The sequence below is a fragment of the Notamacropus eugenii genome, chromosome 2, assembly GCF_028372415.1.
Source record: "Notamacropus eugenii isolate mMacEug1 chromosome 2, mMacEug1.pri_v2, whole genome shotgun sequence".
In the NCBI taxonomy this organism is placed as follows: Eukaryota; Metazoa; Chordata; class Mammalia; order Diprotodontia; family Macropodidae; genus Notamacropus; species Notamacropus eugenii.
Genome location: NC_092873.1, coordinates 382439917 through 382453337, shown reverse-complemented (window position 1 = coordinate 382453337; position 13421 = coordinate 382439917). Strand labels below are relative to the sequence as shown.

At 45.1% G+C, this 13421-nt stretch overlaps 1 protein-coding gene across 5 annotated transcripts in view; it reads right to left on the bottom strand.

The window, feature by feature from the left end:
* Positions 1-854: 854 nt before the first annotated feature.
* The window catches only part of KIRREL1 (kirre like nephrin family adhesion molecule 1), a 159281-nt gene continuing 146714 nt past the window's right edge, over positions 855-13421 (bottom strand). Inside the window, exons 6-15 of one of the 5 annotated variants that reach the window (XM_072647341.1) lie at positions 12235-12340; positions 11827-11975; positions 11340-11467; positions 10319-10445; positions 10119-10219; positions 8581-8779; positions 5653-5760; positions 5284-5423; positions 4713-4784; positions 855-4121 (exon numbers count right to left, since the gene is read on the bottom strand). In XM_072647341.1, the coding sequence (XP_072503442.1) occupies positions 3645-4121; positions 4713-4784; positions 5284-5423; positions 5653-5760; positions 8581-8779; positions 10119-10219; positions 10319-10445; positions 11340-11467; positions 11827-11975; positions 12235-12340 (1607 nt within the window). In that variant the 3' untranslated portion in view covers positions 855-3644. Of the gene's footprint in view, positions 4122-4682; positions 4785-5283; positions 5424-5652; positions 5761-8580; positions 8780-10118; positions 10220-10318; positions 10464-11339; positions 11468-11826; positions 11976-12234; positions 12341-13421 lie in introns of all 5 variants that reach the window. The other 4 variants (XM_072647343.1, XM_072647339.1, XM_072647338.1 and 1 more) reach the window with 4 other exon arrangements.

Below are 13421 nucleotides of genomic sequence, written 5' to 3'. Positions count from 1 at the left end.
TCCAGTATTCTCCCCCATTATCATCTCTTCTCCTGTTCTCCTTTCGTATCTTCTCTGACAGAGATCATTGCTGCTTTACTTCACCTTCCCAAAAGCAGACCAGGACAGGTCCTTGATCTCAGACTCAGATACTTCTGCACAGAGCAGTTCATTCTAAGGGCCATACCTATTACCTATGGGGGAGCTATCATCCCTCCAAGTTATGAGGGTTCCTAATTCCTTTGCTTCTATCTTCAAATCATTTAGCTCCAGAAAGCAGGTACTTGTCCATCCTTCCCTAGGATGGGAATGTTTACAGATGTCTTTGTAATAATCTACCCTTAAACTCTGAGTGGAGAAATGAAGCTGTATGGCTAATCCAAAATTAATTTTGTTTTGAGGTTTGAAATGTGTTTCTGTTTATGATGTGTATATAAGAGTAACCCGATGTTCAGGAAATTCATTCCATTTCAAATCAAAAAATGAAGCCCCACAGTGAAAAAAAGGAGAGAGGAGATGGAATGCTATTGGACTTTCCTATTGACCTGGCTTCTTCTCAGTTTTTTAATCCAAACTGGGGCCAGATGGTATCATAAGTCTCCTATATATATGTATATGTGTGTATATATATATATATACATATATATACATATGTATGTATATATATATGCATATATATGTAAAAAGCAATTTCCTTCCTTTCCAAGCTTGCCCTCTATATGGATCATATCTTCCCCAGGAATGAAGAAAAGGATGCAGGATTTAGGTTTCAAGAGTCCTTTTCAGTAACTGGGCTCAAGTACAGGGAGGCAACCTCAAACTCCCTTCCCTCCCATAAGGCTATCTATAGTTGGTGCAAAAAGTCATTTGGGGAAGTGAAAGCAAAAAGGAGTAGAATGTTCAGGGAGGAAGGAAAATTGTCTGGGCTAAATAGTAAGAGCTGGAAAATGCAAATGCATTGAAAATCTTCTAGGAAAGTCACCTCTGGGCTTCAGTCCAGTTTCTGATACTTCCCCACTACTGCCCCACATTGACTCAGGCCCCACTTTCTTCAAATTGTTTTAAGACCCCACCAAAATACCCACACTTCCCTGGGGCCACCTCCATTCCTATTGCCTAGCCAGGGTTGAGGGAATACAGGAGACGAGGCTAACATTTGAGTTGAACAGACAAAACATTAGGAGCTCAGCCTGGAAAGTAGGGAAACAGATAAATATACATTTTGGACATGTCTTCATTGACCAATCTTAAGCCAAAACCCTTTGGTTTTTCCATTTTAAAAAATCTAACCAAACATATTATTTTCAGATTTAGATCATCTAGGATCTCTGGATTTTTTCCTTCCTTTAACCCAGATGATTGACAGATGAATTTGTTTATAGACACCTATATCTTTAAGAAATCTCTTTAGAAAACTTTCCTCATGAACAACTTCAAAGGAAGTCAAGTTTTAGATGGAGAAGTTTGGAAATCATCAGATGTTTCCAATAGATGACCCACCCCAAGCACCTCCCTTGAATTGTAAATGAGTAACTGGTTTATTTGGAGTCAAGGCCTACTTCATAAGTAGAACTCTGTCCTTACACAGGAGAGGTTGGGTGAATGTCATCCCACAGACCCATCCATAAGGATGTTGATGGCGCGTAGCTGATGAGCATGTAGCTCGTTAACATGAACAGGATTAATGAACAGTGACCACCAAAAAAGGAGCATGGTGCATTCTGGGAAATAATCTATGGGAAACAGACCAGAGGCTCCACAGCTGCTTCTCCCCTCCAAAAAGAATATGATGAGTCCTACCTTTTATTTCTTTTGGCGAGGTGGGGGCTTAAGCAGGGTCTAAATCTATTCCCCCAGCTTCTATTCTCTTTGGTTAGAAGGGTGGAGACTGAGGGACAGGTCCCAGATAGAGAGATTAGAACACTTAGGGGATTGGGGATATGGTGGGGAATGAGGTTACTTTTTAGAACGATGCCACCCAAAGGTAGATATGTTCTCCCCTGGTGGTGACTTTTAGTACTAATCTCTCTCCCGAGTCACTCCTCCTAGGAGGATTAGTCTGGGCACCTGGCTCCCCACAATAGGGTGGTCAACAAAAGTTTGATGTTCAAGGCACTGAAAGTGGACCAAAGTTCTGGCTGAGCCAGAAGAAACAAACAAAGACACTCTAACAGAAAAACCCATCTGAGGATATCCCTGGGCAGTTCCTACCCTTAGGAAAAGGTCTTCCTAACCAATCTTTTCCAGGTTGTGGCAACTCAGCCTGTGAGTTAGACCACTTGACAGGTTTCACTGCCTGAATAAATAAGTTTTCAAAGTGCTTGGAGACTGGAAGTGTAATCCAGAATTCCTGTTCCTGGGGGAGAAGCAGAGGCCGCTTTTGCCCATCTGGGCTTCTGTCTTTCTTCTCCCCCTCTTTTCTATTGGGGCTTACTTAAGTTTCAGAGGGCACTTTTTTTTTTTGAGATAGTTTCACTGTTGTTTGTTTTTTGTTTCCTGAAATTTATGAAAATAGTCTCCTGGCTCTTGGTTGCCCTCCACACTATCTTGGTCTGTCCCTCTGCACTCCTTTTCCATCCAGGGACAAAGACAAAGTAGGGCATAGCTAGAGAGACATGAAGGGGATGATGATGGTGGTGAGGTGGGTGGTAGTGGGAAGACAAAGAGGTCGGGGCTCCCTCTGGTGCCAATTTTAGGTACTGCACCAAAGCACATTGTTCCCCTTTGCTGGTGAATTAGGACCCGAGTTTCTGATGTTTCCTCTATTGACCCTTGAATCATTGACTATTCTGCCAGGCCAGGGATTTGCTGGTGGGAACAGGCCTAAGCATCGCTTTAAACCCTTGAACCCTTTTACTTCTAGTCAAATGCTCTTTCCACATACATCCACAACAAGGCTGGATGAGGAGATACTGGGGAAATCTAGTTCCCCACGCAGGGGATGGAACATGGAAGCAACAGCAGTGGCCAGCTAAGGAATATTTGGGTTTTGGGTGAATTTAACTGTATTTGAACTTCCAGCTAGGGTCACCCTCCAACTAGGATTTGAGTTTCTTTGTCCAGACTCCATATAGGGATAGGGCAAATTCAGGAAGTGAGGGCAAATGGCAGAGGGCCCAACCAGGGGCTCCTGACCTGAGTCTCATTATTGGTGGTATGCCTGTCCTTCCCTATTAAGGACTTCCCTAACCCACAGCCGGACCACTCCTATTCAGCATCCCCTTTCCTCCAAAGCAAGATTCTCTACTTCAAAGGAGACAAAGGGGTAAGGGAAGCAGAAAGACAGAGACAGAGACACATACCAAGAACAAAACTTAACTCTCTGTCGCTTCCCCAGCCCCTACTCTCCCTCTCCCTACCTCCATGTTGAGGGGTGGGAGATGTAGGAGTAGGGAGTAGGACAGACCAGAAGAGAAAAATCTCCCCATGGAGAGAGAGTAGGATAGTCCCAAGTGTTCAGGGTATGAAGCACCATCCTTGGGATAGGGGGTGTTTCAGACACATATTGTTCCTCCCAACAGCAGTGGGAGGAGAGCTGGGGCAGGGATTGAGGGTGAGGGGAAGATAGGTTCAAGACAGAAGCAAATGGAAATGCCCCTGAATATCAGGGAACAGTCAGAGAGAGCCTTCTCCTCTGCCCCGCAGAGACACCCACCCCAGGCTCCCTACACATGAGTCTGCATCCTCTGCTGGAACCTCTGGCCATAGTCTGAATGCTGGGATGTGTAGGAGAAGCGAGTAGCTGTGGCATACTTGCCTATGGGGTCATAAGCCTCATAGGGGGTCCGCTCCAACCCTGGGGGAGGGGGCTGAGGGTAGCCGAGCCGGTAAGTAGGGTAGTTGGCTGCCCCAGGGAAGGGATGGGGGCCGAATTTCTCATAGTTCTCATAAGAGAGTTGGTTAGCTTGCTCACCCCCACCTGGGGGTGGAGGGCCAGGGGCAGGAGGTTCAGGGCCATAGTCAGGGGCCGGGCCTCGGGTGTAGGTGCTGAGTTGGGCATAGCCACTGGCATGAGAGAGACGGGAGGAGGGGCGGCCATCAAAGCGGGCAGGGCCTGGAGCACGATAGTCAGCGTAGAGGACAGCCCGGGAAGAAGGGCGGTCTTCATGTGCTCGGACATTGTAATAGCCATTGGTGGGGTCCTAGAATGGGGAAGGAGAAAAGAAACAGGAACAGTTAGAGAGATACTTTCTCCTAAGGCTTGGGACCCAATCCCTATGGTCTGGCCAGGCCTCTCCCAAACACTTCTGCTATATCTGGGTCATGTTCCCAGTACATACTCTTTTCTGACTCTGACTTACTCCATGTCTCACCTCACTAGCTCCAACTAGTGCAAGGTGGTTAGGGCTCTGTCCCAGGGTGCCAAAATGTAGAAGATGCTAAGGACACATATATTCCTTAGTGGTGTGGAAACAGTTTAGCTTGGAATTGAGTTATCAAAAATAACTAATAAAAATAGAAAGCTCCCACATGGTTGACACTTTTTGCCCCTGGTTGATGTAATAAGCACTGAGAGTAACTTCAATATGTTCTGGAATCCCTGTTTCCCATCCATTAACCCAATCCCCCTCCTTCAAATGAACTTCTTTAAAAATTAATTTTAGGTCACTGCCCACACAGCGTCCCCTAGGCACTAAAATTGATAGCTACAGATTTGTCTCATAGCCCTCATTCCCCCACCTCCCCATCCCCACCGCCCTGACCCTGCCAATTCCGGGACTCCCACTCCAGACCTTCATCTCATACTCTTCTCGGGTGTCATCGCAGCGAAGATCCTGTTTCAGATCCACATCATCCTTAAATGACTATGGGGACAGGAGAGTAGATGGGAGTAAGGGGTTAAGTAGTCAAAGGTGAAGGGCCATGCCGCCTTCTGCTAATAAAGTGGTGGCAAGAGCCCAACATGGGAAATCAGGAGACCTGGTCCTTGGTCTGCTCCCAACTCAGAGTAGGACCTTGGACAAATCACCTCTCTGCCCTAAAACTTAGTTTGCTTACCTGTAAAATGAACATGTTCAATGAGATGAGTCCTAAGGGCTTTCCAGCTTTAAAAAGCTACAATTCTAAATAAGTCATAGGGTGAGGGTGGGATGTCCCCCAGGATATAAAGGGGCATATGTGTGGCAGCCTGAAGGGGTAATCTGCCTTATCTGCCCTTTCCCAGTGAAAAACCTGCCTTTTTTAGAAACTCTGTGCAGGGAAGAATTTCCCTGGCATGCTGATTTTGAAAAAAAGGGATAGGCTCAGGTAAAAGGGTATCTAGTAGGAGAAATGGTTGAGGGAATTGTTCCCTGAGCCCCTCACCGAATAGATGGCCTTCATAACTCTAGTGGCAGTAGACACACTGGCAGTGTCATCTTCTCGGTCAGGGTGTAGGGTGAGTGGCTCACGGTTCACTGTTTCCACCTTGATGTCTAGCTTTCTCAGAGTCACATCCTTTCGGCCTAGGGTTAAAGGGAAGGTGGACCGGCATTAGCTGAAATCAGTCCTTGGCATTTTCTGCTAAGGATGTCAGTTTTTTTCCCTCATCATTCCCACTCCCACGAACAGTCGTGTAGGGACCCTGTTTTGTCAAGAGGTAATGGGGAGAGGAGGGGGAAGGAATCCTGGTAAGGAGACTTCAGACTAGGGCTGGAGGGGAAGACCTTCAGTTAACCTGGAAATCATACTCACTTCCTTTGCGACGCCTGTACAGGAAGAAGACAAGTGCAGTGAAGAAGAGGATGAGAAGGATTCCTGCACCGATTGTAGCCCCAGCAATGATGCCCACAGGAAGGACTTCTGTGGAGAAAGTGGGGCAGCAGTGTTGAGGTCCTACTGGGGTAACAGTCAAGGTTAAGTTGGGGGGTGAAGGTTTATTTGGGATCAGGGCCAAGGACTAAACTTGAGTAGAGTGTTCAGTTCAGGGTTATATTTGTGGTGTGTGCCGTCTGGCATCAAAACTAGGGTTAAATTTGGGATCACAGTTCAATTTAGAGTTGAATTTAAGACTCAAACTAGGATTAAACAAATTTTAGAAGACACCACAAGTAGCTTTCAAACTATATTTATGGTTAAATTTAGAACTGGCATTGGGTTTTCAGAGATGTCAAAATCGTGGCCTGCCCCTGCAAATCAGGCCAAATTCCCAGGTGGGGCCCAAACCAAATTAAAATGTAATGAAAATGTTTAGCAAAATAAATAAAAATACAATACAACATAAACAATGTTAATTTGAGGTTTTCTAAGTCACTATTTGGTAGGCTGTGCAGGGATCCATTTCTATTTCAGTTTGACACCACTGGTTCATACTAAGGTTTAACATTAAGATTAGTTTTAGAAAAGTAAAAGTTGGGTCTGGGTTTGGAATTGGGCTGAAACCTGAACTGGTCTTTGGTATGATTTTAAGATTAAGGTTAGAGTTGAAACTAGGTGAGATTCAGTGCTAAAATTAGACTGACAAATAGAATACAATAAAAATGGACTAATACCTAGTGTGTGCAGAGCACTGTCCTAGGTGCTGATGAAGATGCAGAGTTTAGATGAGATATGTTCCCTGCCCTTGTGGAGTTTACAATCTGTCAAGAGACTTTATTACCAGAGTACGGTGGACTATAAGTTCTCTGAGGAAAGGAACCACTACATGTTTATCAATCACAGTCACTTCTTCTCAGTAAGGGGTCAAGAAATGCTTACTAGTTAAAGGAAAAAGGAATGTTTAACCTGGAGAAAAGACTAGAGAAAATACTTATAGGTGTCTTCAAGTATCTGAAGGACTCTCCTGTGGAACAGGGATTAGAGTCTGCCTCAAAGGTAGAACTAGAAATAACATGTGGAACATATCCAGGCAGATTTTCATAAAAACTTCCTAACAATCCTAACAGTTAGACTTTTCACCTGTGAGGTGAAGGTTTGTGAGGTGAAATTTCTTGAGGCTTGGTCCAGAGCTGCCCTCAGAGGCTAGTTTATTGATTCAGCTGAGTCGGACTAGAGGTATCTACACTTCACTAAGGCCAAACCTCAGCCCCTGGAGACCCTGTCTTTTTTAAGGTCCTCTCAAGTTATTTTAGGAGGACAACTGCTTTACCCCTTTACTTCTGTCTATGTTCATTTCATGGCAATTTTCTGTTTGTGGAGGAAATCTGGAGAGCCTGGAAATTTCTGACTTATTCTGCCATCTTCCCAGAATGCCCCCCACCCCACCTTTGTATTAGTATCTAGGCCTGTATTAGTCAGCTTATCCCATTCACTCTCTTCATCTGCCACCAAGGCTAGACCATTGTTCTTTAGGCTAGCCACATATCTGTCTGTCTTGTCTGGGCATTGAACTTCTAAGGACTTAATAAATGCTTGTTCCTTGACTGATCCCCCAACCAATACTCTTGAGTTTAACCTCCTGTGGGCCATTGGCCCATAGCTGCAGCTTCTCTCCAGGTCTGAGAATAGATCTAGAAACTTGCCTCCCTCACTCTTCCTCTTCCTTGGAAATGCACTTCATTTTAGATCTTATCCAAGGTTCCTTTTATTCCAAAAGTCTCCCCTGATACATCCTTCCTCATTGATCATACCAGGACTTTCCTAGGGAGGCATTTTTAAAGGCCCTTGTCAATGTGTCCTTTCATGTTATCTTAAGTGACTTTCCAAGTGACATATGCTATTTTCTCTACCACAAAGGGAGTTCCTGGGGTCAGAGGTTGTAAATTTCCCTTAAGTAGAGACCCTTTCTATTCATCCCATGACATTAAAGAAAGGGCTACCACGAGGACAGGGCCTTGAGTCTGTGCCATATGAAGGCAGGTTGGGGGACCTGGGGACCTTTCATGTTTATAGTTGTGTTCAAATATCTGAAGGGCTGAATATGAGAAGGATTAGATTGGTTCTGTTGGGTCCAGAGGTCAGAAGGAACTAGGAGCACTGGGTGGAAGTTGTCAAGAGGCAGATTTCTCTGACTGATGTAAAGAAAAATTTATTAACAATCAGTTATTCCAAAGTGGTATGAACTGCCTTGGGAAATAGCAAGTTCCTTCTCACTAGTCATCTTGCAGCCATATATCTTTGAATAATACCATCCATTGGAGGTTGGATGACCTTTGGTGGAGCATACAGTCAAAGGAATTTGGGACAGTGTTGGGCTCCATGGCCACTGGCATCTATTCTAGCATTGAAATTCTGTGATTTTGCAGCCAGGAGGTCTTAGAGAGTAAAGATGGGGTCTTTTTATTCAATCAATCAATAACTAATATACATTTATTAAGCACCTACTATGTGTTAGGTACTATGCTATGTACTTTCCCCCTCAGAAGTTTGTCTTCCTACAGATCCTGATTCTAAATATATACTTTAGGGTTCTGACTAATTATTTTCATCTTCCCGCAAAGAACCAATTACTATTTATTTTTTTCTTCTGAAAAAACCAGCATTCTCATTTCATCCTGAATAAGGTATCCAGGACATGCCCCAGTCCAGACCTTCCCCATACCCTCCTCCCTCTGGCACTAATCATTCTGTCCCTCCTGCTGTAGCTCAGGACAGAAGAAGATGGTGACTGAATCCTACTACATGTCTTGTTTCTGGAGAGAAATGCTGTGGTCTGCTAACCTGACTTTCCCTTTCTCTTCCTACCTTTCTCTTCCAATGTGATAATGGCTGTGCCTGGCCCAAAACTATTCCAAGCTGTGCAGTTGTAGTGCGTCTGAAAGTCAGCCTCCATGACGTTGTTGATGGTCAGGGTGGAAAGTACCCCACTGCCTGAGTTGGTCCTCTCCACAGTGTACCTCTCCAGAGTCCCCACCTCCAGGAAGTTCTCCTTCCAGGCCCAAGCCTAGGAAAGTGAGGAGGACAGAAGTCAAGGGGCAGTAACAGATGTGTACCCCTAAGCTTTTCTGCTTCCTATCCTTGACTTCCCAATTCCTACTCTATTTGAGTTACATTATTTAACCTCAATTCAAATGTAATGTAATCCTTCAACTATCCATAAACCTGGCAGTGATCCTAAAATGAATCTCAGCCTTAGACTTAGTATGATTGTTATTTAACCATTTTCAGTTATGTCTGATTCTCTGCATTTGGGGTTTTCTTGGCAAATACTGGAGCAGTTTGCAATTTCCTTCTCCAGCACATTTTACATGTGAGGAAACTGAGGTCAATAGGATTAAATGACTTGCCCAGGGTCACACAGCTAGTGTCTAAGGCTGATCTGAAGTCAGGTGTCTCTGACTCCAAGTGAGGTGCTCTATCCACTGCCCAGCCTAGTGGCCTCACTTAGTGTTAACCCTTATCGAAAACCAGTAACAACCTTCACTATAGTAACTTTAGCCTCAACCTAACATTAACCTGATCAATTAAACCTAACTTTAACCTCGACCCAACATTAATTTTAGGGCCAATTAACCACAGCTTCAAACATAGACTTGACCTAACTCCAACCTCAATCTTAACTATATAATTAACCTTACCCCCCAACTTAAAAATTTAAACAACTCTGGACTAAGCTACCCTTTAAACCAATCTACAGATTACAAGAACAGGTCAGTCCAAGAGCATTAGCCTCCAATACCACCATACTTGTGCTCCCTAGCTGGGAGGTCTAGTCCAGAATCAACTCTTCCACTCCCTGGGAGACCAGGATTGGGGTGATGAAGCTGCTGGGATCTGGCTCTTTTCCAGGGATAAATCCTCCTGGATGTGCAAAGGAACATTCCCCTGGGAGCCTATCGTTCCTGCAGCCCAGGCTGCCGTGGTAATGAAGTGTCCCCGAGCAGCCTGGAGTTAGCCAAATGGTCATTAAATGTGATGAGGGGTTTGACGGTTAATGGTCACGGAAGGAATTAATGGCTCAGAGTGAGGGGGAGGGGCATGGGGGAAGCAGAAGAGGCCTGGTTAAGGTGGAGAACAGAGTAGGAAGAAAGGCAGGAGAAGAGGTAAAAAAGGGCAAGAGAAAAGGGACAAGAGAGGAAGAGGAAAGAATGAAAAAGGAATGGAAAATATTAGAGTGAAAATGTAAGAAAAGAAAAAGAGTTGAAACAGGAAGGACAGAAAAGGGGGCAGAGAAGAAGAAATGGGGAAGGGAAAAAATGGTAGAAGAGGAAGGAATAGATTGAGTGCTGAGATGAGCCTCCTTCCCCTGGCAGAAGATCCCCACCAGGCTCCCCAGTACTCACAATTCGATCAGGGGGTGGTGTGCTCCCAATGAAACATTCCACTTTGCCACCATCCCCACGAACAGCGTATTGCACAGCCTCGCTGGAGATGATGGGGGGCCCTGGCAGACAGAGAGGCCAGGGCAAAGTGATACATCTGGACTCCTTGTGCCTCAGCCCCTGGGTTCCCCACCACCTACCTTACCCAACCCTTAGCTCACCATTTACGAACAATGCCACTTCTCGCTCAGCCACACCAATCCGAGGCACAATGGCCCTGCAGGTATAGATGCCCGCATCTGCCTGGGTTACTGACTTCAAGTAAAGTTGGTTACTGTTGCTTAAGACCTGGTCAGAGAGAGCAACCTCAGGAGGGGAGCAATTCAAGGTTCCACGGCATCAGAAGGAAAAGTAGGAAAGGGAATTGTGAATCCCAGAGCTGGAAAAGTGCCCTAGAGACTACAAGCCCTCTTCCCCCACCTTTCTCCAGTTCAGTTCTGGGAGAGGGAACAATTATCTTTCTTTTAGTTGGGAGGAATTTCTAGCCTCCTGCAGTTGACCATACCTGGGTTCCCTGACCCAATCAGGCAAGAGGCCCTTTCTTCTATCTGATCAAAATCCCCCTTGCTACAATTTAGGTTCAATCTCTCAAATATGATTATTTTTCCTTCTCTAAGGTGAAGCACACTAATTACTTTAATATTTCCCCAAAGAACCAATTAGTATTCATTTTTGTTCTTCCAAGACACTAGCATCTTCATCATCCTGAGATGAGGTATCTAGGACATGCCCCACTCCAGACCTTCCCCATATCGTTCTCTTACTGGCACTAATCATTCTGTTCCTCCTGTTGTTTTTGACTGACCCAGCTACTCTTTCCGGGTTCTCTCCCTTGCTCCACACAATATTTCAATAATAGCCATCACTTATATAGTTCAAGTTTTTTCAAAGCACTTTACATCTATCAACTCCTATGATCCTCAAAACATACCTATAAAATAGGTATTATCTCCATTTGTATATGAGTTTGAGTGGGGAGATGACTTGCCCATGGTCACACAGCTAGTAAGGGTCTGAGGTGGGATCCTACCCCAGGCCTTCCAGATTCTAAGTCTAGCATGCTAGCCGCTATGTAAAACTTCCTATCTTGGTCCAAAGCTTAAGATATGTGATAGTTATTCTCTACCCCAACATATCCATCCCAACCCTGAGCTCTCCTGGATAGCCAGAAAGGGAGGTTACCATGTTGGAGTCCTTCTTGGTCCAGGTGAGGGTGAGAGGAGGATTGCCAGCCCACACGCATGTGATGGTCACATCAGAGCCGATGTCTGTGGTTGTGGGTTTGGGGTCAACCACAATCCGAGGGGCAACTAAAACGGAAAGGAGGGGCTTATTAGATTCTTCTCTCATCAGGGTACACATTCCCAACTATCTCAATTTCTCTTGTCCTACTCAGTCTCCTCCCCTGATTATATTATTTTTCAGCTTTCTTTGAATCTTTCCTCAGTCCCTTCTTCTTTCAAATAATCTGGATCTAGTAGGGGAGAGGAGAGAAGTGAGGGAAGGGGACAGAAAGGCGATAAAGTTGGACTCCTTCTCCTCTTCCTTCTTCTAAGGCCCTCTCTACTCAGGAAGTGACTTCAGATTTCACCCAAGATCCACTAGCCTTCAGACTTCCTGACTGTCCTACCCTAGCCCACTTCTGTGTTCCCAAACTATGGATACTTACAATGGACATCCACCAGTGTGCTGACATTGGTGCTGCCTACATCATTGTGGACCTCACAGGACACAGGCTCCGTAAAAAAGGAATAATCAACCTTTGTCTCATAGCGACTCTCATGAGCATCTTCAATTAGAATCCCACCCTTGGCCCACCTGTGGGACAAGAGAAAAGGGAGATAAGATTCCTTTACACCATACCCTCCTGCCATCCTGATGGTTCATAGATATTCCTCTCTGCTCATGTCTCTATCCCCATCTCCTCCTCTCTCTTCTACCCCCCCAATCCTTTTTTTCCCACTATCCCTCTAAAACATGTTACTCTCCCCTGTGCCACCTGTTATTCTACCTCTCTCCCTGAACCCACTTCCCTCTCACTTGATGTCCACCCCAGGCCTTTTCCCTCTTCCATCACCTGTAGCCTTGGATTTCAGGGTTAGCTGTGGCCTGGCAGGTGAAGACAACTCGCTCCCCTTCCTGGACAGTCTGGGGTTGGATGGACAGGGTCACAGTGGGTGGATCTACACAACAGGGTGGAGGAAGGAAGTCAGAACTAGGCAAATCTGAAGGGAAGCTGTCCTGCCCTTCTCCCCACTTCCCCCATTTCCTGTCCCCGAACATACACACCAGGACAGACACATAGGGCAGAAGAATCAGGAACCTAAATTCAAAATTTATGAATGGCGTTGAATAAATTACCTTCCTTACCCCTCTCCCCAAGGGACTATTGTCCTCAGGGTCTTTAAGGGAACTGAAAATAAAGATGGGGACTTAAAAGTCCATGAGGAGAAAAGTCATACATTCAGAAACAGAAAGAACCTTAGTCCAAAATATAACACATACACACATATATCACACATACACACACGACTTCCATTTTACAGATAAAGAAACTGAGGTCTAGGAATATTAAATAAATCACTCAAGGGGAGGGACTGTGTCTTATGTAAATAAAACATCTCTCCTGGCTCTTAGCAAACATGCTGCAGACAGTAAATGCTCAATAAAAATGTTCATTGTGGGTGGAATGAAGAAGATGAAGCAGAAGGAGCCCTGAATTTGGACTTAGATGACTTGGGTTCATATTCCAACTTTGCTACCTGGGTTACCCCAGGCAAGTTACTTGAGTTGAGTTGAATTAACATCTCTGGGCCTCATTTTTCTTATCCATAAGATGAACTGGACTAGAGGATTTCTGAAGGGCCTTGCAATTCTAAATTCTACAATTCCATACAAAGTGCAAGACCCAGAATGGATACTTCTGTGGTCACAATTACACATAGCTGTCACCAGGCGGCGATGTTGCTTCAGTCAGAAGGATGGTCACTCCTCACTTAGAGCAAGACTAACCTTCCACTTCCTATTGCTATACCCCACCTTGGAATTCAATGCTGACCATTCTCCCAAACTACCCCAAAACAATGCCCTTATTTCTTTGTCCCCAAAGAGGAATTCTAGTGGAATGGGTCTCCTCCAGAGCTAGGGAGTTCTCCCTCGTTGGAGTTTTTCAAGCACAGACCAGATGACCACTGGCCAAGGGTCTGCTTGGGTAGAGACTGGACTTGATGGCCTCTGAGGCACCTTTCAGCTCTGGAATTTGGT